Source organism: Patella vulgata, chromosome 1, assembly GCF_932274485.2.
Source record: "Patella vulgata chromosome 1, xgPatVulg1.2, whole genome shotgun sequence".
Taxonomy (NCBI): Eukaryota; Metazoa; Mollusca; class Gastropoda; family Patellidae; genus Patella; species Patella vulgata.
Window position 1 is genome coordinate 3380738 of NC_065879.2, and position 27993 is coordinate 3408730.

General features: G+C 34.9%; 1 protein-coding gene across 2 annotated transcripts in view; it reads left to right on the forward strand.

The window, feature by feature from the left end:
• Window positions 1-38: 38 nt before the first annotated feature.
• The window catches only part of LOC126827732 (RNA-binding protein FXR1), a 37134-nt gene continuing 9179 nt past the window's right edge, over window positions 39-27993 (forward strand). For both annotated transcript variants that reach the window (XM_050557236.1, XM_050557244.1), the window contains exons 1-13: window positions 39-138; window positions 2644-2696; window positions 3606-3702; window positions 18777-18928; window positions 19710-19775; window positions 20027-20120; window positions 21081-21197; window positions 22681-22848; window positions 23259-23337; window positions 24905-25014; window positions 25896-26086; window positions 26534-26631; window positions 27451-27627. In XM_050557236.1, coding sequence (XP_050413193.1) covers window positions 88-138; window positions 2644-2696; window positions 3606-3702; window positions 18777-18928; window positions 19710-19775; window positions 20027-20120; window positions 21081-21197; window positions 22681-22848; window positions 23259-23337; window positions 24905-25014; window positions 25896-26086; window positions 26534-26631; window positions 27451-27627 — 1453 coding nt within the window. In that variant the 5' untranslated portion in view covers window positions 39-87. The remainder of the gene's footprint in view (window positions 139-2643; window positions 2697-3605; window positions 3703-18776; window positions 18929-19709; window positions 19776-20026; window positions 20121-21080; window positions 21198-22680; window positions 22849-23258; window positions 23338-24904; window positions 25015-25895; window positions 26087-26533; window positions 26632-27450; window positions 27628-27993) is intronic.

Genomic DNA, 27993 nt, shown 5'->3' on the forward strand with positions numbered 1-27993 from the left:
CTTTAGCTATATCAATAATTTTTTTTAAAAACCTGGTCGCTTCTTCTACGCATAACATTTCCCAGAATTCTTTTAGGGTATTCCAAAATGGAGGAACTTGTGGTTGAAGTTTGTGGATCTAACGGGGCATTTTACAAGGTATAAAGTTATTTCACGCAGTTATTTTTAAAATTTTATTACATCTATCGATTAAGAAAGCTTTATTCGTCATAATTATGACCATTTGTGCGTGTAATTATGTAAACATTAGGATATAAATTCAGCCGTGCTTGAGGCCGGCAAAACGGCGTGTGCTGCTTTCATTTTGCCTTATTCGGAAGAATAGCCTAGAAATAACCTGAAAATAATCTATAATCCTAGCAGAAATATGGAATGATTACTCAATTTAATTTTGAATATGAGACCAATACACTCTTCGAGTTTTTTGTATGCAATTGAAAGATAATATCCCCATTCAGTCATGCAATTTATTGTTGTAATGTGAGTTTGACCAATCAGAAGATCAATTTTCCAAAATTGTTATCATTCATTTATACTTTTTTAGAGCCTAAGTATTAAGCATCTATCCTGTAAATTCCCGCCATCCAATACGGATTATAATTGTTGGATGCACTCATTCTTAATGTCTTGGCCAAATCATGGTACTTATAACACCAGTTTGTAATAAGTTTAAATGCTTCCTGCTAAGAAGTCAGGTCAGGAATTCAGGTTGAATAAAGTTTGAGATAATAGTTTCTCTTGGTCTCGACTTATTTTGTATTTATTTGGATGTTTTATGAAGTTACAGCTGTTGTCATATCATATGCTTATTGACAAACCAAATGTTCCTTGAGACAAAAGAAAAAACACTGAGGGATAAACTTATAGATAAAAGCTTAAAGGCTCAATACCACTCTTGTTGTAACTGAATAATATGTCCCAATCTTTATTCTGGTCAACAAATTGTACTATTTTACAATATTCCAATTAATTGATGATACAAATTTCATCTTAACACACCTAATTTAAAAAATTGGAAAAATTCAACTAAATGATTTGAAAAGCCTAACGTAAAGCTTTTCAAATGTGACTTGGATTTAAAAATATATTCGAACCCTCTGGACAAGTAAAATAGAATTTAATGGGTAATTTACACCACAGGTAGGATACTTAAACATCTAATACTTAGAATAAGGCTATTATTTATTTTCTGGAGCTGTCAAGCCAGCAAGAGTGTTATTGTCCCTTTAAAAATACATACAGAACTGAGAACACATTATTCCAGTAACTGTAGCTCAATTATAGCAATGACAAGAGTGTTCTTTTAATACAGGTTATTCAAGAACTCCAAAGTTACCATAAATATTATCTGGTGTGGGTTGTTTCATCGCAAAAAAACAATTTTTTGACACGGCTGTTTCATCCCCTTTGTTATTGCAATAGGAGTTAATTAACTGAGATCTACATGTAACTTATCGTTAAATAAATCTTTATAGATTAATAATAAAAACATGTAAATAACTGGAGTGAGAGATAAGTTGTATTTCACCTAAATATATGGAGGAAGCCAGATAAAGTAATAAATAAAATTTATTTGATCTGCATGGATGACACCAAACATCAATCAGCTGGATCGTCTGTTTTAACTTGTTTTCATGATGAAAAAGGGAGAAGATGACACACACTTTCTTCTCACAACAGCGATTTTTAAAACTGTGTTTTAAAGTGACATTTTCATATACAAGAACTTTATGGTTTTAGCCATTTTGGTTAATATTTATTGCACCTTCATATGTAAATAACTTGTCTGCATACTGACTTGATTTCATGTTCTACTGTATGTAAAAAGTTACAATCCAAAAGACAAATGTTGAAGGAGAAAATACATTGTGATGATTTATTAATTTACATGTGTGTGAGATTGATGGAGTTTGCGAAATGTGTTACATGTATAATAAACTTAGTGTAGATTTGGATAGATCCATTATCCTAATTAATATAATTTAGCTACTCTATTTATGTCAATGAAGACCCAGATTGTGGAAATGAAATGGGGTTTAACGTCCTACTGTTTTGCTCCTAAACTGGGCTAATGAAGACGGGCATACGCCATACAGTGTCAGTGCTATGAGATAAATTTTGCCCGGGCAGCCCCAGATTGTGGGCTTGTACCTTGCAATATGCGCCTGTACCTGTGAACCATAACTATTGCTGGGAATTTCCAATTTTTATATTCAGTGATGCATGGGATTCATTAGTTTTTTGATACATGTAATTTCGAATAAAATCCACCCATTGATTCAATCTTAAAGTAAAATCCATCCGTCCGACTTTCTAAACAATTCCTGTGATACTTCCTTGATTCTTAAGGTTAAAGTAAAATCCAGGCATCATACTTTCCGAACACTTCCTACAGTAATTCTTAGAAGTATACTTTCGGTTTCTTTATGTTGAGTCCAGTTCTCCCTAGCATTCGTGATCTTAATTTCTTTTGTGTCAAGGGGAGTTACCCCCCCCCCCCACACACATGTGCATATCTCTTTTGTATTGGTTAATATATTAATAAATAATATTAATTTAAATGTTTTATTCTTGACTTACAGTATTACCTGTGTGTAATCTTGTTTATAATTAATAAGAGCTATATATTTTCTATTTTTGTAGGCTATTGTAAAAGATGTTTTGGAAGATGAACTTATTATTTGTTATGAGCATAAGTGAGTTTATTTTTATTTATGGGTATTTTGTTCTTCTTATTCAGGTGTTTTAATGTGCCTTAAATTACAGATGTAAGCCAAACGCCATCTTTTGTTGTTGAAATATCTTCATTTCTATTAATGTTACAGACAATGTGCATATTATTTATACAAGATGGCATATATGTAGATAATTTGTCTATATTTTATCAGTTTTTGAGCAAGACTTACTATCTTACTCTCGATCTGCATGTATTAATCATATACCGGGTACAGTATTCCAATCTGATTGATACAATAACATACATCCTGTTATATTTCTCATAGTACAGAGGGCCGAATGGTTAGTGAGTGCGTGTGTGTTGTATCATACGGTCTGTCATTGAGTCAACTGGCATGGTTTCAATTCCCCGGTTGTAAAGTCGTCTGTCCATCCTAGTGGGTTTTCTCCGGGTCCTCAAGTTTCCTCCTACTGCTAAAGATCCCTACGTGCAAGTGAATTATTGAAATAAAATTTAACCATATGTTAGTCCCGAAATGTTATACATGTACATGTAGTTTGTGTCGAGTGGACTTGAAACCCAATCTCTCTCTCATAGTACACATTTCATTGTATTTGTTTGCACAGCAGTAGGATTTCAAGAGTTTATATTAATTTAGTGCCGTATAATGTGGTTAAATCAACGTCAGTTGGGTAATTCATAGAATTTAACCATCTTCAGGCATTATAAATTTGAAAAATTATAATCAAATTGATTCATTAGTTCGGATATTGCTGAAAATCATCCTGTTCTCAAGAAAAAATCTCTAGGTAATCTGACATGGAGAAAAACATTGACCAACTGCAAACTTTTAAAATGAGGGCCCTTAATAAATGTTCATCTACACAGTTTGTATTATAATTACATGTACTTTTATTTTCCATGACAGTATGAAGGCAGATGAAAGAATTAGGTTTCTTCAAGCAAGGTTACCTCCCACTAATAGTTCGCAGCGTCTGGAATATTCAGAAGGTGAAAACATTGAGGTAAGATTGTATAATATTCAATTAATTTCTCATAATGTACAAATTCCATTCATTCATTCTTGATGTTTCATTTCTCCATCTTGCCCGTTGACAGGTCACGCAGGCCCCATAAACCAGTTGAATTGAAATCATGTTGATTTATTTTTTTAAAAAAAAGCTTCACTAATACTTCATAAGATTAGTTATGAAATCAGTATTTGAAATCATAGCTTTGGATTTTTAAATACATCAGCTAATTCCAAATAATTTATCGTATGGTACCAGTGACCGTATGTCAACTTTGACCCCATCGGCACAGCATCGCGCACTCGATTGATAATATAAACAATTTTACTATTATATCCTCTCTATTTTAATATTATTTCATCACATCAAACTTGTTTCATTTCCAGACTTTGTTTATGGAGTGATGACGTTAACTGTAAAACAATTAATTTGTCAATCAATTGAGATTTAATACTTGACAGCGAGTGCTAATAACCTATACAAATGTCAAAACTTCGAGGGGGGGGGGGAGAATCTAAAGTCGTTAACTTCCCGAGACTTATTACAAGTGACAAGTGCTATTTGAAATATTTATGTGGTCTTAGTGAAAAAAAACAATGTTTTGGCTATCATTCCTGGGTTTGAAGGTCAGATATCATGAAAACAAATACAGATTAGTAATTTTTTGAACCGGTTCAACAGTGTAACCGAACCGTGACCGGTTAACCGAGTGACCGTTTACATCCTTACTACACTAGGATCTGGAAGAGTTGTTATATAACAGGCGTTCTGCATAATGTGAGGAATTAGCCAATGAAACGGTCTGTTATGACGAGTTCTTGGTGTGTTGTGCATGGAACTGTGGGTAAACCACTAGAAACGTCAGTGCTGATTGATTAATCAATGTCTGACGTCATAGGGTCAAAAGCTGCTTGTATGGCCCCTGACACAACCTCCCACTACAACTGGTCAGACCTTCATTTAGTAGAGGTCATCGAAAGTATAAAAAAATGAAACGAAATACATATCTTTATTTTATTCAGATTGTACAAAAACATTTTGATTTTAAAATCTACATTCCTACTGAAGGGACTAAATCCTTGAAATGAAAATCTTTTTCTCTAACAATATAAAATTGAGTGCTTGGTATTATGCTATGTTAGGGGGGTTGTAGGTGACAAGGAGTAACGTTGCCTGTCCAATCTCGTGGGTCTTCTCTGGGTCCTCCAGTATCCTTCCACTGTTAAAGACCCCTACATGCAAGCGAATTGTTGAAATAAGATTGAACCATATGTTAGTCCCGAAATGATTAGTTTGTGTCGAGTTGATGTTAAACTCTCTCTCTCTCTCTCTCTCTCTCTCTCTCTCTCTCTCTCTCTCTCTCTTTTTCTCTCTCTCTCTCTTTTTTTTTTCTCTCTCTCTCTCTCTCTCTCTCTCTCTCTCTCTAGCAATTTATTAATTATGTAATTTGATTATTCTGTTGTTTATATAGGAAACACATTATTTAATAGTTTTAATTTACATGTACATGTACTATTATTAGGTTTTCAACAATACCTGAACATTCGATACAGTATACTTTGTGATTCATATTTAATGATATGATTAATATTACAATGAAAACTATGTTAATACATAACATATTACTAATTATTATAGTAGCCAAGTTTCTAACTCAGTGATTCTCAACCAAGGGTAACGGTGGCTAAGTGGGTAAGACGCTGGCACACTAACTTGGAGGTCGGGTGTTCAATCCCTGCATTGGCCGAGAAAGTTCATCCAGATTTTCCAGCGTGGTTCCCCCTAGTAAATGATGCAGGACAGAGGGCTCGACAAGGACAGCTGTCTAGTCATTCGGATGGGACGAAAAAGCGAGGTCCCGTGTACACATTGGCGTGCATGTAAAGATCCCTTGACAGTTGGAATTCGATATTATAAGAGTAGGCTGTAGTGCTCAGAGGTCGCAGTGGATCAATTTCGAGTTGCATAAAAAGATGCAGACATTCCAAAATTTTGCATTTTTGCCCTCTACATCTGCGTGACTTAGAGCCTCTCAAAATACTCAATAGTAGCAAATAAAATGGTTACGTGAATAATCCTATTTTAAGCGTCCTTATTTTATTGATTCTGTATTTAGTCTAATGACGACTATGAAAGCCAATATTTGATTGGCTGAATGTAGACAGTTTATCGTGTTCTAGCCAATCCAAAGTCTTGTATGAAATGTGCTTTATTGCATCCAGTGCGGCAAAATGGGGATGTCTCTGAATAGCTACGTATAGAAGGATTACTGACATGATTATGAATGAAATAAGAGGAAATATAAAAACCTACGGAGACTACATACAGTAGCGGTATGTAAATGCCGCGTGAAGCACATAAATTGATGAAGTAGGGTACAAACGACGACATAGAATAATCTAATTATTCTTACGTCGAGGAAATTTTCTGCGTGTAGATTATGCAACGTCCGTCAATATTTGCGTTTATTTTGAAAAAAGATGTGTGAAAAACACAGATTTTTGCGTGCCTGCAACTTCTGGTAGTCCTGCTGTCCGGGCAAAATTTCCCTCATAGCACACTGTATGGTGTATGTCCATCTTCATTAGCCCAGGTTAGGAGCGATCAGTAGGGTGTTAAACCCCATTTCATTTAGATTATCAACCATTGTTCCGCGACACACAGGTGTGCCGTGAGATCTTCCTCAGTGTGCCGCAGAATTTGGAATGACACACTAAGAAAATGCAAAAAAGCACATGATCCCATTTGAGTATTATTTAGTTTTGAGTCGTTCTATGTGTCTATGACTAGTCTGTGTCTACGGTTGTATACTGTCTATGACTTGCCATGATTTTATCTTGCAAAATTGAATTATTTTTCATATATATTTAGCCAGGTGTGCCGCTATTTTTTTTTTCATGTGTTTCAAGGTGTGCCGATGGCAAAAAAAGGCTGAGAACCACTGCTCTTAACTCAATATCATCCAACAGGGCTAGAAATTCACGGGAATATCTGAATCTAATTGGCGCAAGGATTCGCGCACAAATTTTCTTTAAAAAAAAAATCTCGAAGAATTGTCAAGTCCAACTTTTGAATGTCAGTTAGGGTCAGTGTTGTTAATCGGCTGTATTTTGTGGGATTTAGCCAATTGATGTTTAATGTAGCCGATTGCTAAAACACTGAATCGGCCACATGGTATAATAAATCAATCTACTTTTGGCTTATATTACAATGCGTTAATTATTACTTGTTAATAAAGAAGTGTCGGCTACAACAACAGTCATATATGTACCTTAGTGAGAATTGGACATATGTGGTTCATAATCCGAGTAATTAGCACATTTAATGGTGATTTTGATAATCCGGTAAAAAAAACCCCAAAAAAACCCAAGCTTGCTGATAATTCATAATAGGTTCAGTAAAATACGCCACATGGTGAATGAAGACGATCTCGGCATGGTTTGCAAATCGCGCATCTTCCACACTCTGTCCATGTGAATTCCAGGTACCGATAGATATTAAAATAATACATGTTACTGGATCATACATTGATGGATTCACTGACCAGTTGTGAGGTAAATTTAAATCTTCATTGAATATAATCCCCTGATATAACACCGAATACACGGAGAGAGAAACAGTGGATATTTTCCCAACAGAATCTCGAATGCCAAATTCCAATGACACATGACATATTGGCAGGGCTGTCGGTAATTTTTCACAGATGATTAGCAGCACTGCTAATCAAAAAGTTCAATTTTGCCAAATTTGATTAGCAAATTTAAAAATTGATTAGCAGTTTTTCAGTTTCAACATAAAACACCTAAATAACAAGATTATTTTAATTTTAATTGATAACAAATGATTAGATTTCATTCTTAAGATTTTTTTAGAATTTTAGCACTTCTACAGGTAGCTGTGAACATTTCCGAATGAATGTAGACTTTTGGTTAGGCCTTATGTCTGGGCATTGACTTCTTATTTCTTCGTTAGAAAACAATTTCGTCTGCTTTTTATCGTGTGTTATTATTTTTGTTCAATCGTAAGCACACGGTATTTTACGAATAATCTCGAACAAACTAGACGCACGCGATATAAACAATAATAGTTTACGGGAATTCTTACTTTGATTTCTCATTTTACAATAAGTTTACACATATTTATTTTTTATATTTTATTTACAATACGTGGGGGAAACACTGAATTTAATTTTTTTTCAAATTGAATACTGATATAATTACTCGAAATTGACATGTCTCGCAACGTGAGTGGTACTACTTGATTCCCTATTTCCGGTTTAATAGTCCCGATTCATAGAGTTATGTCCCTGTATTATATAGCATTGTTATATAGTATAATGAATTGAGTCTGGGTAGTTCGAGAAGAAAATGTCACACGGAGAATTCTTTTTTGTTTATAAAATTTATTTGATATTTTATATACGTTGAAAGCGTTGAGAAATGTGGATAAATCTTTGTGTCAATATCCAAAATGACAGGCATGTTAATGATTCGCAGTTACTGCGAATCAAAAACGTTAGATTTTAATTTTTGATTAGCAACGGACAAAATATGTATCGCAAATTGCGCTGTGATACTGGTTGTCGGCAGCCCTGCATATCGGTTGAAATTAGGTCAATAAACCAGTTCTAAATAGCGTTTAACTTTATTTATTTTTTTATTTCATCGAAGAATGAATAAAAACTTTTGCAAGTTACGTGACTAGTTGCGTGATGGACAACAGACTACAAATTATGCTAAGAAGAAATGCCAGGGTGCTGTATCAGCTTATTTTGACTACGGCATTTTCTGGATATTACTTTTGGCACAATTTAAGTGTTTACCAAAAACTCCATCTGATTGTTTTATTTTTATCATTGTTGTTGTATTTTGGTGTTTTAGATTAACAAAATAAACACAATTTTGTTTTTTAGACAGTATTATTAATTAAGATTCGGAGGATTCGTGCAAATTCCATATATGAGTATTCTCTTGGATTCTCGCAAAAAAATGACGAATTTCTAACCCTGTCCAAAGTCTTCGACATTGAAAACTCAAATTATTTGTCAATTTAAATCTACATTGATGTTGTGATCTTGCCGATAGAAGATGGGCTTCTGATATCCAATATTTAAGATAAAATAAAAATTTTACCATTGGTACACAAATTGTGTACCATAATGCACTTCAGCATCAATTGAGGAGACTCGAAGAACAAGGCTAGACATATTCCACAAGTCATATAAAACGGTGACAGCATATTCTTATCTGGAGACCATGTGCAATAAATACTATCGGTGTAGACTTGAATAACCAGACTCTAGAGATTGCCATTCGATTGAGACTTCTGCCGTATTTCGCCAAACATAACTGATTTCAAATTAAAGTAAAAACGGAAATGATCGAATGTAAATCAGTTTATATACATGTACATTCATATTACATTATTATATGCGTTGCGACCCATTTGTGTCAATTTCTAGGCCCCAAATATGACCTATTTAGCTCCTTTAAAGGGAAACTGATTTGTGTACTTTAGATGTCTACTAATTAATTAAAAATACTAGTAATTAGAAAAAAGCAATTCGCCACAAAATTTGCTTCATAGCTCACTGCATGGTTAACTCGGTTTGTGCAGAAAAGCAGTACATGGTACATGTACCATCATTAGTCACCATTTCATTCCATTATTATTACATTTAAAAGCATATCTTAATGAGCATAGCGTACATCAAAGGGGCATTGGGTGAGATTAGATAAGAGTTGAATAGTTCTCGTAATAGAATATGCTGAAAATTTCAGTCAAATTGCTCCACTCTGAACCGAGATATTAGTGATTTAATTTTAGGCCTAGCCTCGGTCATCATCATTAAAGTCGATACGATAAAAACAAAGACTCAATTATCTATTTTTACGTTTACATGTAATTATTTTTCAAAAAATGTATTCCAATCCAGTAAATATCGCAGGCTAGCGATGGCATCGAGAGTTGATTATGGTCTGGATAAGTTAATTAATGTCTTATTAATAATAGTTCATATAACAATTCAGGCCTAAAGAAAGACCTGCAATAGACAGATTAATGTATGTTTAATATTTAATTTTAACTAGTAGTAGTTAAAAGAGATAATTAACCAAATTAAAACATCACATAGGACTACTGAAATAGTAATTATAATCCAGTCTGCTGATGAGTCATGATTAAATCAAAAAATAGATAATCGGGACTATGTTTTTTTTATTGTACCGACTTTAGTAATGACGATTTAGGCTAGACCTAAAATTCAATTGCTAAATTCTTGGTTCAGAGTGGATCAATTTGACTGAAATTTTCAGCAAATTACTTTATAGTACATGTATCTAGTTTTTTAACTATTATAGTGAGAACTGCCCCCTCTTTATCTAATCTCCCATAATGTATCTTTAAGCATCTGTTAGTTAACAAAAGGAACATAAATAGTTTTCTTACTTCAAAATGTGATGTAAATTAAAAAGATTACAGAAAAATTGATGGATTTGCGTAATAGAATAGAAATCACACAGGTTATATCTCCTGACCATTTTCATTCAATGCTTCATATATTTAACATGGAATGTTATGACCCACATACAATATAGATATAAACATAGGTAAAGGTCAGAATGACCTAGATAATATGAAGCATACACTCACTATTAAACCACATCAAGATCAATTCTATTCTAATCCATCTTTCTTATATTTTCCTTGAATTCATTAATTAATTATCTTTTCTAACATTGTTTAAAATGATTAGAAATGCGGAAATATGATCTATGTTAAGAGGATTGGTACAATAATTTATGACAAATGTGAACGGAATGATAACAGCTAACAATTGCTATAAATATCCCACACAGATAAATGAGTTGTTTACTAAAAATTTTCACACATATTGTAAATTACGCAGAGTTAATAGAATCCATGTATATTGATTTAAATCGGATAACCAGACCCGGAAATAATTATTTTAAATCTATTTGACAAAATGTCAAGCACCAGGTGTCCGGCGTCAGTGAACTATTCCCTAAGACTTAGATCTTTATGACGTATCGTATACGCATTAGAAATATCATAATCTGAGTAAAATACAGATTTATACTTTCGATGGCCTCTACTACATGAAGATCTGACCAGTTGTTGCGATATGTCACGCAGGGCTGCCGACAACCAGTATCGCAGCGCAATTTGCGATACATATTTTGTCCGTTGCTAATCAAAAATTAAAATCTAACGTTTTTGATTCGCAGTAACTGCGAATCATTAACATGCCTGTCATTTTGGATATTGACACAAAGATTTATCCACATTTCTCTACGCTTTCAACGTAGATAAAATATCAAATAAATTTTATAAACAAAACGGAATTCTCCGTGTGACATTTTCTTCTCGAACTACCCAGACTCAATTCATTATACTATATAACAATGCTATATAATACAGGGACATAACTCTATGAATCGGAACTATTAAACCGGAAATAGGGAATCAAGTAGTACCACTCACGTTGCGAGACATGTCAATTTCGAGTAATTATATCCGTATTCAAATTGAAAAAAATTAATTTCAGTGTATCCCCCACGTATTGTAAATAAAATATAAAAAATAAATATGTGTAAACGTATTGTAAAATGAGAAATCAAAGTAAGAATTCCCGTAAACTATTATTGTTTATATCGCGTGCGTCTAGTTAATCGAGATTATTCGTAAAATACCGCGTGCATACGATTGATCAAAAATAATAACACAGTCATGATAAAAAGCAGACGAAATTGTTTTCTAACGAAGAAATAAGAACTCACTGCCCAGACACAAGGCCTAACAGCTACTTGTAGAAGTGCTAAAATTCTAAAAAAAATCTTAAGAATGAAATCTAATCATTTGTTATCAATTAAAATTAAAATAATCTTGTTATTTAGGTGTTTTATGTTGAAACTGAAAAACTGCTAATCACATTTTAAATTTGCTAATCAAATTTGGCAAAATTGGACTTTTTGATTAGCAGTGCTGCTAATCATCTGTGAAAAATTACCGACAGCCCTGATGTCACGTCAGGAGTCAAAAGACCGACTTTTGACCCTATGACGTCAGACATTTGATTAACCAATCAACATTGATGTTGCTAGTGGATTACACACAGTTTTGTGAAAAACACGTCTAAAGCTCGCTGTAACAGACCGTTTCATTGGGTAATCACTCACACCATTTGGAACACGTCAATGATAACAACTCTTCCAGATTCTAGTGTAGTAAAGACAAGTTAAACGAAATTTTGAACTATAAAAAACGAAACGAATAGGAGCTGTGTTATAATCAGATTGGAAATATTATTAATTCCACTGATTAATGAAAAAAAATCTGTGCCAGGTACATGTGTACCAGAGGGATTATGCCTGACAAAGCTTGAATTTGTGTCTGACAATATCCGTGACAGTTGGTTTATTTCAAAGCTCCATTGAGATTACTTCACATAATGATGGGATATTCCCTGTTTTAATTATCCATTTTATATAAAATGTAATTTCTTATTAAAGGGAATTATGGGAGATTAGATAAAGATCTGACAGTTCTCGCTATAATACACAATAGATAACATAAATAGAATATGCTGAAAATTTCTGTTAAATTGCTCCACTCTGAATCGAGATATTAGCTTTTGAATTTTAGGCTAGTCTCGATCGTCAGTACTAAAGACGGTACGAAAAAAAAACCCAAAGTCTTGATTATCTATTTTCACGTTTAATTATTTTTCAAAAAATATATTCCAATCTGCTAAATATCGCAGGCTAGCGATGGCATCGAGAGTTGATTATGGTCTGGTTAAGTTAATAAATGTTTAATTAATAATTTAGATAACATTTTAGGCCTAAAGAAAGACCTGCAATAGGCCGATTTAGCTCTTGTATAATGTATTCATAAACACACTTTTATGGATAACAATTACTATGGTTTATTTCACTGAGACGTTTCAACAAGGTTTCACAAGTCGTTATCAAGCATATACTTGTATAATGTATGTTTAATATTTAAGAAATTAAAAAAATGAGTAAAATTTATCATTTATTTTGTTGTTACATGTAATGCTCCCATTACTTACAAAAGATAAGGAAAATAAAAATGTGTCAAGGCTTTATGGACTACTCAGAGATCATATTCCTGAAGTAAAGGCCAAAGAAATCCCTCTTTGATCATTGCTGGATTGACTTCTGATACTTGAGCTTTTGAGGGAGCGTATCTATTCTTCCTGTTCAATCAAACCTCTCCTAAGTACAGCAACATGGCAGCCCTTCGTTTGTCTAGGGTCTTCCCTAAAACTTTGGACATTGATTTAAGGTACATGTATTAAAAACGGCGAAAGTATTATTCGTTTCAATCTGATTAAAATACAGATCTATATTTCATTTTGTTTTTTTATACTTTCGATGGCCTACACTACATGAAGATCTGACAAGTTATAGCGATAGGTCACGTCAGGGGTCAAAAGACCGACTTTTGACCCTATGACATCAGACATTTGATTAACCAATCAGCATTGATGTTACATGTACTAGTGGATTACCCACAGTTCCGTGCAAAACACACCTAAAGCTCGCCGTAACAGACCGTGTCATTGGCTTATCCCTGACATTCAGAACAAGAGTTAAATAACAACTCTTCCTGATCCTAGTGTAGTAGAGACAAGTAAAACGAAATTTTAAACTATAAAAAATGAAACGAAATAGGATCTGTGTTTTAACCAGATTGTGTTCGTCTCCAAGCACTATTGGTTACAATGAGCTGTTTATCCCACAATTAGTTTACTGCAATATTCTGCTATGCATTGGTTAATTGGACGTACATGTAATAAATTTCGTCAGTCATCACGTAACGTTATGTAAACATATCTGGAGCTCTGTTAAAACTCAAATAATTCTGTTACACAGTTAGGTATTGGTTGTTAATCGGACTATTGACCAGTCATAATTTGGAACAGAAATTTGCTTTCGCTACAGCAGTGTTTGAGTGGGATTAGGTCTAATCAAACGAAGCACTGCGTTGAGTATGGTATGTTTGTTGCCCTTAATGAGTTCTTACATGTAGTTACATGTAATCCTCCCATTACCTACAAGACTTTTATGGACTACTCAGAGATACATGTAGCTGTTATTATTATTGTTTTGCTTGAGAAATTTTCTTGTATAAAGGATGAATTGTGGCATTTCAGATTTCATTAAACCTTTTCCATTAAAGGTTTTCTGTAAGAATATAAGTAAAGAAAGATCCATTGAATTCAAGCTTAAAATAAAGGCACCTTGTACAATGTCAAGCCTAAATTCAGGTTTTGTCAGACATAATTTGTCTGGTACCAATCACTTTGTACGATACTGACGACATCATATTTCTTTATTTTTCTGGATAATTATAATGCTAAATATATTTCAAGATGGGAGGGGGTGGGGCGAATAGTTAGCGCACAGCGCGTTGCATCATAAGGTCTGTCATTCAGTCAAGTGGCATGATTTCGAATCCCCGCTTGTACTTGACAAGGAGTAGGATCACCTGTCCAACCTCATGGGCTTCAACGGGTCCTCCAGTTTCCCTCCGCTTCCTACGTGCAAACGAATTATTGAAATAAAATTGAACCATATGTTATGACCTAGTTTGTGTCGGGTGGACATTAAACTCGTTTCTCTCTATCGACGTGCAAGAAAATTAATTAAATAAAATTGAATCATGTTAGTCCCGAAATGACCTAGTTTGTGTCACTGGATCTCTCTCTCACCCCTCCCCACCCCCTCCCCTCCCCATGTGTCAAGAAAAAAGTTAAACATGTTAGATGCACCTGTAAATTTGTCAGATTCAACAAAAAAAAAAAATAATTTGAAGGCCTGATTCTATTTGAGGAATTGAGTGATTAATGTACTTTATGTGATGGTTGATAGAAACCCATTTATTGTAACTTGATATGGAAGAGGTGTCTACTACTACTTCAATCTTACATTAACTGCCTGTTAAATTTCTAGATAAATGAACATAAATGTTACTACTTGAAGTATCAGTTTAAAAGCTTATAAATGTACATGTATTAACCTTAACTGTAAGTTGATCCATACATGTATGTACTAGGTTTTTTTGTCCCCTTATAAAATATTAATGAAACAAAAATACATCAGGGACCGTACAATATCAATACATTTATATTTTCTTAAAATTTCATCATGTCTTATAAAATGGAAAAAGATATAAAAATGTAAGATTTCACTATTTCTCAAAAAATGAGACAAAAAATTTTTCAGAATATAAAATTAACCATTAATCTCTACTCCCAATAATAACTTTCTATACTAATATTATAAATCCGGTTTTGAATAAGAAAATCATCCGGGCATTTTATAACCCCCAGCTTGCTGCTCTCTTTCATTTTCTATTTCGGGGATCACGTGGCTAAGTGGGTAAGACGCTAGCTCGCTAGCCTGGAGGTCGGGTGTTCGATCCCTGCATTGGCCGAGAAAGTTCATCCAGATTTTCCGGTGTGGTTCTCCCTTGTCAGTGATGCAGGACGGAGGGGCTGACAAGGAAAGCTGTCTAGTCGTTCGGATGGGACGAAAAACCGAGGTCCCGTGTACACATTGGCGTGCACTTAAAAGATCCCTTGGCAGTTGGAATTCGATATAAGAGTAGGCCCTAGTGCCGCTGTCCGGGCAAAATTTCCCTCATACATGTAGCACACTGTATGGCGTATGCCCGTCTTCATTAGCCCAGGTTAGGAGCAGAACAGTAGGACGTTAAACCCCATTTCATTTCATTTCATTTCATTTTCTGTTTGACAGGGTTCAGTTAATGTTATGTATATCATTATAAAATGAAATGGGTTTAATGTCCTACTGTTCTGCTCCAACTGGGATAATGAGGACGAGCATAAGCCATACATTGTGTTATGAGGGAAATTTTGCCCAGACAGCGATGCTAAAGCCTACTCTTATATCGAATTCCAACTGCCAAGGGATCTTTATGTGTACGCCAATGTGTACATGGGACCTTGGATTTTCGTACTATACGAACGACTAGACAACTGTCCTTGTTTAGATCATCAATCCTACACCACCGACAACAGGTAACCCAAACTGGAGAACCCCGATAAACTTTCGTGGCCAATATCAACAGCGAAATCGCGACCTCTAGACTAGCGAGCCAGCATCTTACCCACTTAGCCACAGTGGCTCCCTGTGTTGTTATATGAACATAAAGTAAAGATGACTGCGACCATTAATTCCACCAGTGCTACTGGAGGTTGAGACAAGATAACGGGACAGTGGCTGCTGATATTAGTTGTTGCTTTTCTTTACCACAATTCCAGATCTTGATCTAGATATTATATCTAGATTATGATGCAAGTAAAAAAAGTCTTCTGGTATGAATTCAAAAAATCGAGAAAAAAAATTCAGATATTGAATTGCAGTGTTGCTGTAGTATTATATGGAATTGGAGATTGTATTGTTAGAATACAAGCTGTTGTCATAATGGTAGATAAAGCAAATCCAATGAAAATCAATTATTATGTTTTAGTTTCTGCAGATATAATTGGTATTTATTATAGATGTGGATAGATACATGTATAATTAGACCAGGGGCCTGTTTCACGAAATTTTAACTAAGATAAAATCCAAATTTTAGTAATTTGATTGGATAATATTAGATTGATTTTAGCGCTTAGCCAATCAAAATTGAAGTATCTACTAAAATTGGATTTTATCTTTAGTTAAGATTTTGAGAAACAGCTACCAGGGGTGTCAAAATCATTTCGATTCAGGGTTAACATGAACTAATAGCCCGTTCAGACGCTTATTTTTAAACCAGTTCATAATCACTGGGGTTTTTAAGACAGCATCGTGTTGCGTGTACTATAAGCCAAACCAGTTTAACTATTCTGACCTCTTCGGTCGGAGGTTAGAGTTAACTAAGCATGGGTAGCTTCATATTCTTTATTCCGTTCTCGCACGCTTTCGATAACATTGGCACTGTCTGACCCCAACATTTTCACAGGAATGTAACTTACTGCGTACTGCGCATACTCAAAGCAAGCTGGAGCTGGGGTTTTAAGCCAACCCGTTCAGACAGCTAAGATGAACCAGTTTAAAATAAAAAGCCTTCTCGAAGACAGGTCGCGAGCTGGGGTTTTTAAACTGGTTTATTTGCCCCACATTTGCGTTCAGACACTTAAGTTAAACTGGTTTAAAAATCCCCAGGGTTTTTAAACCAGTTCAATTTAAGCGTCTGAATGGGCTATAAGATTTTGCTCCAAGTGGGCCGGAGATATTCAAAGATATCAAAAAAATTTGATTTATCGGACTAAAATCGTCACATATTATAATGGAATTCAATACTTTGAAATAGACCAAATTAGCCAACTTAGATATCTATGACATACAGTACAGAAGTCAGGGTTTTACTCAGAGTTATTACCGGTACCTTTTTTACTAAGACAATAAATGTATTTAATATTAGTTCGATTTAATTTTTAAAAAACCCAAACAGACTCTCCTACTCTCCTATTTAAAATTCCACCACAGACCAACTTAAACCAGACTGTCCTATTGAAAATACAATCACAGACCTACTGTGTTTTTAGCTTTTGGACACTCTAGAGGTCACAATTTTTATATGATTTTGATAAAACTTAAACAGATCTTGGTTCCCTCGATATTAACGCATGTCGGACTGTAGTATCTTGGATTATACCCACTGATTGTATGCAAAATCAATTTTTTAGCTAGTTTTCTGTCCACCTCTTGCAAAATGTGGGCGTATATTGCAAGGCAACTGCTTATTGATGTAAGGAAAAAAATGCCTGCTATACACTGCTAAACACGTCCATTGTCAACTAGTGTAATTACCGTTACTTGTAACAGTGTGTGTGTGTTAATATTGTATGACTAATGGAAATAGACACAGGTCTGTAATATATGAGACATAGAGATTGGTCCAGTAATATTGGAGATAAGTTATTGAATACTGATTTCACCATCACAAACTACAGGTTTTCATTTCTTTTTGATGAGCTTCTGAATCATTGATACAGGTAGTCATATGGACCACACCTAAAGATTTCAATACATGAAACTGAAACATTCTTATATCAGTTATATCGAGTGATGTTGTTCAGAATATACTAATACAGTATATTATTAATAATTTGTTTCATTTTTATACAACCACATGGAAATGTGGTAGTACATGTAAATTGCGGTCGCGCCTGTCCATTATTTCTTGTGAACACACTACAGTCTACATTTATCATCTGATTGTTTTGAAATTGAAATACGTTGTTTACATAAGTGAGATGAAGAGGCCTTTTTAATTTCAATAATTTCCGTTGATTTTTTCTGGAGTTGGTAATAGCCCTTGTTTCACTTTGCTGTTCTTTGTTATCATCCGATCTGTATAAAATGTGTATGCATTATTGATATTAGTAAAATGAAGAAGTCTATTGAATTTCAGCAATTTCTTTTAATTACTTTTAGAGTTAAGACCCTCATTTCAGGTTATAGACCCATGTGAACCCTCAAACGACAAAAATTATAATCTGATCTGTATGAAATTGTCTTAAGTAAATTAGTTAAGCGAAGAATCCTATTGAATTTCAGTAATTTCCGTCAATTACTTCTAGATTTATGGCCCTTGCTTTACTTTGTTGAACCTTGTGAATGCTTGAATGCCAAAAGTTATCATTCAGTCTGTATAAAATTTATATGTACCATTTAAGTTAATGAAACAAAGAAGCCTGTCGAATTTCATCAATTTCCGTTAATTATGACCCTTGTTTCACTTTGTTGAACCTTGTGATCACTTGAAGAACAAAGTTATCATCCATTCTGTTTGAAATTTATATAATCATTTAAATTAATGAAATGAAGAATCCTATTGAATTTCTTTCATTTACTTCTAGAGTTATGGCCCTTGTTTTACTTTGTTGAACCTTGTGATCACTCAATGCCCGTCTTCATTAGCCCAGTTCGGAGCAGAACAGTAGGACGTTAAACCCCATTTCATTTCATCCATTCTTTTTAAAGATTCCATTTAATGTTTTTCAGGCATACAATAAATTAGGGGATGATATAGTATATGCCTGGTGGCCAGCTAAATTAAAGATGTTAAAAGGCGAATTTGCTGTAATAGATTATAAAGGTGGTCAAAGTGCCTCAGATATTCTCCCTTTAGAAAAAATACGTCCATCTTCTGTACAGTAAGTATCTAATATATAAAGTTTATTTATACAAGAACCAAACAGCCATGTTGTTTACCAGTATACACAAGAGAATTTGTTTTGTGGCGGTACACCAGGGGCCTGTTTCACAAAATTTTAACTAAGATAAAATCCAAATTTTAGTAATTTGATTGGATAATATTAGATTGATTTTAGTGCTTAGCCAATCAAAACTGAAGTATCTATTAAAATTTGGATTTTATCTTTAGTTAGATTTTGAGAAACAGGGCCCTGGTGATATTACTAATATTAACCTCAGAGAATACTTTAAAATTCTTGAAAACCACAAAAATTTGTACTTTTCGTAAATTAAAAGCAAAAACATTCTCATGTACATTGTATAAGAAAAACAATTTGGGTGGGGGGTTGATTTCTGAATGGCTTGCACGTTGAATCATGAGGTCTGTCATTGAGCCAACTGACATAGTAGTTTCGATTACCGATTACCTGGTCCTACGTGACAAGGAGTAGGGTCGCCTGTGGGTTTTCTACTTGTCCTTCGATTTCATCCCACAGCTAAAGACCCCTACGTGCAAGTGAATTATTGAAATAGAATTGAACCATATCATATGTTAGTCCCGAAATGACCTAGTTTGTGTCCAGTGGATGATAAACCTCTCTCTCTCTCTCTCTCTCTCTCTCTCTCTCTCTCTCTCTCATTGACAATTTGATGTATGCTGCAGAACCTCCTAACATAATTATTTTGCAACGTACGCTACATGTACGATTGAATTTATTGCTTATTTTTGTTTTTTTACAGTGTACCCATTCATAAAGATAGTTTTTTTAGGTTTTCTTTAGAAATTCCTCCAGACCTAGCAGAGGCGTAAGTACTCCACTATAAATTTATACAGGTTTTATTCTGGGTTGTTCCATGTCCAGCACTAATGATTAAGAAATGGGCGATAAGCAGGAAGAAATCGTGAGAGTTAAAAAATTTAGTGTTATGTTGTCTCAAATCAGCACATGAATTAGATTATAACTGCTGGATTAGAGGACACCATTAACTTGTCTCTATTTTCAATGTAATATTTTGAAATTGAAAATATATTTTAACTTCTTTCATTTTGTTTATAGATGTCAGGAAGAGTCGTCATTGGCTGAATTCAAACGCCATTGTGGTGTTGGTGTTGTATCTTATCATCCAAACGAGGACGCTCTTGTTGTTCTGGTAATTATCTCTGTATATATATAGTATTCATGGTTTGATAAACCATAAGCATATGTTCTTGAGGGGGGGTTTGATGGCTGAATGGTTAACACGTGCGCACTGTACCATAAAGTCTGTCATTGAATCAACTGGCGTGGTTTCGATTCCCCGGTTGTACGTGACAAGGAGTAGGGTCGCCTGTCCAACCTCGTGTGTTTTCTCTGGGTCCTCCGGTTTCCTCCCACTGCTAAAGACCCCTACGCGCAAGCGAATCATTGAAATAAAATTAAACCATATGTTTGACCTGGTTTGTGTTGAGTGGATGTTAAACACCATTATTGAAATAAAATTAAACCATATGTTAGTCCCAAAATGACCTGGTTAGTGTTGAGTGGATGTTATACCCTCTCTCTCTCTCTCTCTCTCTCTCTCTCCCTCTCTCTCTCGCTTTCTCTATTTTTGAGTTTTCCTCTTGGATCTGGAATTTGGTCTTATTAAAAATGGCTTGTTACTTGCAAGTTTCATTTTCACGCGGATAATCTTGACTCAATGACCATTGAATATGTTCTTATTTTGAGATTTGCATGTAGTTATAGAGTAAAAAGCAAACTAAATGACCACTGAATACCGCCAGGGTTATTCATAGGTTCACTTTTTCTCTCTCACCCCCATGCCCCCAACATGCCCCCAACATGCCTGGCAACAAGTTTTTATATAGCAACACAGAAATGTGACGAATAATGATTACAACAAATTATAATAATTACTTATACTAATTAAATTATTGCTCGGATGACTTACATGCTGTGGGACATGTTTTGTTTCCTGGCAACTTATATTATCTTTAATTTACACTTGGCAGTGTATTTAATACTACGAAAACTAGAAATAATATCCATGTATTCAACACATACCGACCTTAATTTTCCAGTGAGTAACATGCTACAAGATATTTACGATTATATTAATTCTATTTTTCAGTCCACAAATGAATCTGTGATTAAAAAGGCTTCCATATTAGGAGATATGTTTTTACGCAACCTTAGGCAAAAAATATTACTTAAACAACGTACAGAAGAAGCAGTAAAAAAATTACAGGTAAATAAACTATTATTTTATATCACCATGGTAGAAATCAGAAAATATTCTTATACAGCATTCACCATTTATTCAAAATATGCAGATTTTTATGCCAGATATGCGCATATTCTTCATATATTTACTGATACAAGAGGGGTGGGGGGTGGACGGCCGGTTGGTTACCATGTGCGCGTTGTATTATAAGGTCTGTCATTGAGTCAGCTGATGTGGTTTCGTTTCCCCAGTTGTATGTGGCATGGAGTAGGGTTGCCTGTCCAACCTCATGGGTTTTCTCTGGGTCCTCCAGTTTCCTCCCATTGCTAAAGAGCCCTACACACAAGCAAATTATTGAAATGAAATTAAACCCTATGTTATTCACGAAATGACCTAGTTTTGTGGGATAATCATCTTTTGGCCTGATCAATTTCATCTTTCCAGGACCTCCGCAAGGAATATCAAGTAAAAGGAGAACAGGTTTCGGATACTAATCTGTTTAGTTTAGAATTGTCTTTCACAGCTTCATTTACTTTGATATTTTAGATTTTAGCATGGTCACTTTTGTTTTTTGAATTTTCTTTTCTGTACAGTTTTACATTTTATGTGATTTTTTTGTGAGCAGCTTGACTGCTTTGTCCATTAGTCACATCCAACAAGCTCTTAACTACTGGGAAGCCACTGTGGCTAAGTGAGTAAGACACTGGCCCGCTAGCCTGAAGGTCGCGTGTTTGATCCCTGCATTGGCTGAGAAAGTTCATCGGGAGTTTCTGACGTGTTTTCCCCCTTGTCAGTGGTGCAAGACAGAGGGCATGACAAGGACAGCTGTCTAGTCGTTTGGATGGGACAGAAAAACCAAGGTCCTGTGTTTACATTTGCGTACACATAAAAGATCCCTTGGCAGTAGGAATTTGATATAAGAATAGGCCGTAGGGCCACTGCCCATGCAAAATTTCCCTCATAGCACACTGTATGGCGTATGCCCGTCATCATTAGCCAAGATAGACGTTAAACCCCATTTCATTTTCATTTCTTAACATCAAAGGGCATTACCTCTTTCTTAAACCCAGAACATTTGGACGTTAAAACCCATTTCATTTCGTTTCTTAAACCCTGTATTTAATAGATTTCAGAAAATAATGCATAAAGTGTAACAGAATTTCACAGCTATTGTTTATTTGATTAATTTCTATAATAGTACGCCCAACCTGGTAGGTTTTATCCTCATCCTCTGGTTTTCTCCCACTGCTAAAGACCCCTACGCGCAAGCGGTTTATTGAAATGAAATTGAATAATGTTTTAGTCCTGACCAAAATGGCCTAGTTTGTGTCCAATGGATGTTAACCCCCCCCCTCTCTCTCTCTCTCTCCCTCTCTCTCTCTCTCTGTAGGCCTACATTAATTAGAGGGAATGACAGAGATGTTCAAACATAATGGCAAATTTCTTTTCATATAATGTAATATATAAAATACAATATTAGTTGAATTGTTTACCATTTTTTGTTCAGAGTACAAAGATTCGATCAGGTTATATGGAAGAATTTTCTGTGTCGGATACATTGATGGGTTTAGCAATAGGAACACATGGTGCCAATATACAACAAGCTCGTAAAGTAGAGGGTATTACCGGTATAGAATTAGATGAAACTTCCTGTACGTTTAAAGTTTATGGTGAGGTAAGTAATGAATACAGTTCTTTTATTATTACTTGACGAAGAATAGGGTTGGATGGCGGAATGATTAGCACATGAGTGCTGTATCATAAGGTCGATCATTGAGTCAACTGGCGTGGTTTCGATTCCCTGGTTGTACGTGACAAGGAGTAGGGTTGCCTGTCCCACCTTTGTGAGTTTTCTCTGGGTCGTCCGGTTTCCTCCCACTGCTAAAGACCCCTACACACAAGCGAATTTACCTAGTTTGTGTTGAGTGGATGTTAATCTCTCTCTCTCTCTCGCTGGAGTTTGATCAATGTTATTCTAAATATTGTAAACTACTGATACACATATAAAGTTTATTGCATAGACTGGATGGATTAAAGGGAAATAAATTGAAATATTTAATGCCAGGTAACATTTACGTTTTACAGAATGAAGAATCGGTGAAACGTGCTAGGAAAATGTTAGAATTTGCTGAAGAAACTTTTCAAGTTCCCAAAGAATTAGTTGGTAATTATACATTTCTAAAATATTTCATTAAATTAATATATACAGTCGACTCTGTCAATTCCGACATCATACGGGATCGATACAATATGGCGGATTACACAGCATGTCGGAATACTCAATTGCGTCATTACTGGAAGTATTATTGTACCTTTGTCCACCCCCTTGATCCACTCGTGCATCATTCTTTTGATGTCTTCAAACTTAGCGTTTGAGTAAAATCGTTTCTTACGACTGTTAAAGTTATCTGTAAACTTTTGTTTGAATTCATTTTTTCGCTTTAAAATGTTGGATACTGTAGTACGGCTAATTCCTTCTGTGTAGGTCGTAGAACTTTCTTAATAATCTTAGTACGACTAATTGAATACTTAACGGCTATTTCCTTCTGTGTAGTTTGTGGAACTTTCTCAAAAATCTGCTATAATGTCAAATCTGTACAGACACCCTTTGCTGAACAATCACACATTATGAATTCGCTTGAGAAACTCAAATCAAATACCAAGCACTCTATTACTAGAGATTATAAATTTGTCAAGGTAATCAACAAAGACCAACATATTTTATGCTCGCAGATAATTGATTGGTGATTGCTTGTCGGTTAACACCCACTGATTGAAGGCCAGATTATCCAATGTTAATTGAATGCAAATTCGGACTACTCAAGACGTTTTTGTTTAAAGTAATAAGAAAATAAATCGGGACATGAAAAAAATGACAGATTTCACAGAATGCCGTAGTATTCAGATGTCGGAAGTGACAGAGTCCGCTGTATATGAGATTAAGTAGTTGTGATCAGAAATATAATAATAATAATAATAATAATAAGGGTTCATATAAAGCGCTAGACTCCAAACAGTATACTGTTTGCTAAAAGCGCTAACAAAGTTTACAGGAAACAGTTAAGAATATGAACACTGAACAAGTAAGTTTTGAGGTTTTGTTTGAAGATGCTTAAAGATGGAGCAGTCGGTAGATGTAGTGGCAGAGAGTTCCATGTATGTGTGCCGCATTATTGGCAAATGATCTGCAGCCAAAAGTTTTCAGGTTATACTTTGGAACAGATAATAAACACTGATTTATTATCCGAAATATCCTGATTTATTAATAATACCAATCTGATTAAAACACAGATCCTATTTCGTTTCGTTTTTTATAGTTTTACTTGTCTTTACTACACTAGGACCTGGAAGAGTTGTTATTATTGACGTGTTCTGGATAAAGTGAGGGATTAGCCAATGAAAAAGTCTGTTACGGCGAGCTTTAGGCATGTTTTGAACGGAACTGTGGGTAATCCACTAGAAACATCAATGCTGATTGGTTAATCAAATGTCTGACATCATAGGGTCAAAAGCCGCTCATGTGACCTGTGACGCGACCTATCACTACAACCGGTCAGATCTTCATGTAGTGTAGGCCATCGATAGTATAAAAACCGTAACGAAATATAGATCTATATTTTAATCCGATTGTTATAATAATTATGTTGTATGACATCCATATGTACTTGCCTATGATCAGATTATTTTTTTATTCTGATTGGTAAAATTGATAATAATTTCTTCGTGAACAGCTAAAGTTATTGGTAAAAATGGTCGTAATATACAAGATATCGTAGACAAATCTGGTGTTGTTCGGGTCAAGATTGAAGGTGATAACGAACAGGAGGCTAATAAAGCAGACGTAAGTAGGAACTGGTCCCGAGATCACAAAGCATTCTCAGACTTAAGTTAAGAATTTACTCAACTTTCAATGCACTTTATATGAGAAATATCTTTGATCCAGAAACACAAAACTTTGTACATAGTTTCTTATTGATGTATTTGATACATTGAAACAACACAAGTTTGATAAAGGGCTATATTTTAGTTAAAATAAGGCGAACAATTTTGAGTAAATTCTTAACTTAAGTCTGAGAATGTTTTATGAACTTGGAATCTGATTTACAATGGATTTCTTTACATTTAAATCTGTTTGTGTCCGGAGTTACAATCTTAGTGCTAGTTTCAATTTATTGTAATACAAGTTCCTGTTTCTCGATGGTAAAGTAAACAAGGGGGGAAAGTTTCCCCAGGCATTCCAATTGAAGGTCCTGTGTACTGCATGATAAAGGTCTGTTGGCAGTAAAATTAAAGGAGCATTATGGGAGATAAGATAAAGAGTTGACATTTCTTGCTATAATAGTTAAAAAATAGATAATCTAAAGAGAATATGCTGAATATTTCAGTCAAATTACTCTACTGTGAACTGAGATATTAGCGATTGAATTTTAGGCCTGGTCATAACTAATGTCGGTACGATAAGAAACAATGTCTCGATTATCCATTTTGACGTTAAAACATCCATCACAAAATATATTCAAATGTAGTAAATAATGAAGGCTAGCGATGACATCGAGTTGTGGCCTGGATCAGTTAATTAATATCTAATTAATAAATTAGATAACATTTTAGGCCTAAAGAAAGACCTGAAATAGACAGATTTAGCTCTTGTATAATGTATGTTTATCTTGAACAGTTATTGGTTATAATTTCAGATATGAAAACTTTATATTTTACTTACAGGGTCAACTGCCATTTGTTTTTGTTGGAACTATAGAAAGTATTGAAAATGCCAAATTACTGCTGGATTTTAATCTTGATCATTTACGAGAAGTTGAACAATTACGTCAAGCCAAACAAGAGATTGATATACAGTTACGTAGTATGTCCGGTCCTTCAACCGGCCCTTACTTTCCACCACCTAGAGAACGCAGGTAACAACTTTAGATATTTAACAATTAGAGAGAGAAATGGGGTGTAACGTACACTCGACACAAACTAGATCATTTTGGGACTGACACATGGTTCAATTTTATTTATTTCTGTTGCACGTAGGGGCATTTAGCAGTGGGAGGAAACCGGAGGACCCTGAGAAAACCCACAAGGTTGCACAGGCGACCCTACTCCTTGTCACGTACAACCGGGGAATCGGAACCACGCCAGTAGACTCAATGACAGAACTTGTAATACAACACCCACGCTCTAACCATTCGACCATCCAACTTCCAATTAAAATTAGAGAATACATCTCCAAAATATATCATTTTAATGACGTTGAGTTGTATGAATGTTATTCATATGGTTTATAATGTACTTGAGAATCTATTACAGCTATGAAATATGATTGTGATTTAAATTCTGTATTTCTATGATATTTATAGAGGTAGCAACGACCCTTATTCAGATGAAAGAGGAGGATTAAGGCGTGGTCGAGGAAGGGGAGGAAGAGGTGGACGAGGGAGATGGAATGATAGAACAGGTAATAATGATACCAACCTATGAAATAGAAAAGATATAATATGTAAAAATAACACCATTAGCAGGAAAAGCTTATATGTAAAACAGTTGTCAGGTTCTGAGGGAAAAACGTCACTTTTAGCAATCTGATTAAAACACAGATCCTATTTCATTTCGTTTTTTTATAGTTCAAAATTTCTTTTTACTTGTCTTTATTACACTAGGATCTGAAAGAGTTGTTATATAACCCACGTTTTAGTTGAAGTGCATTCTTGGTGTGCAATGCACAGAACTGTGGGTAAACCACTAGAAACGTCAACACTAATTAATCAATGTCTGACGTCATAGAGCCAGTAGGACCGGTCAGATCTTCATGTAGTATCGAAAGTATAAAAAAACGAAACGTAATATAGATCTGTATTTGAATCAGATTGTACTTTTAGATGAGAATATCAAAGAAAGACTGATTACATTATAAATCTATAATTTACCATGGATCATTGCTTTACTTGCATTGGCTGAGAAAGTTCATCCAGATTGTCCAGTGTGGTTTCCCCTTGTCAGTGATGCCAGAGGGCTGACAAGGACAGCTGTCTAGTCATTCGGATGAGACAAAAAAACGAGGTCCCGTGTACACATTGGCGTGCACGTAAAAGATCCCTTGACAGTTGGAATTCAATATAAGAGTAGGCCGTAGTGCCGCTGTCAGAGCAAAATTTCCCTCATAGCACACTGTATGGCGTATATCTGTCTTCATTAGCCCAGCTCGGAGCAAAACAGTAGGATGTTAAACTCCATTTCATTTCCATTGCTTTATTGTGTTCATGATCTTTTATTAAAGGTGATGACACAGAACCTGTACATGTAGGTGATTGGTCAGCGGAGGTAATGGCAGAAGAAAGACGTCAATCCGGCTACTTGACTGACAGTGTGTTAAGTGGTGGTAGGGGGCGTGGCTACAGAAGAGGGCGGGGTAGAGGAAGATATAGTGGTTATTCTTCATTAAGGAGAGATTCAGGTATGGCTTTGGAGTGTAGAGATATATTTGTGCATTTAGTTAAAGGCCTGGGCCTGTTTCTCGAAATCTTAACTCAAATTTTAGTAGATGCTTCAACTTTGATTGGCTAAGCACTAAAATCAATCTAATATTATCCAATCAAATTACTAAAATTTTATCTTAGTTAAAATTTCATGAAACAAGCCCCAGTACTATTAGTTCTTTTACCCCTTAAATATGCATTATGTAACACTTAAATGTGCCAATTGCAGGTCTTAAAAAAATTATATAAACTATTATTTAGACATTTATTCAGATGACAAGCCTTTTATCAACTATCGGGGGGTTGGATGGCCGAATGGTTAGCACGTGCGTGCTGTATCATAA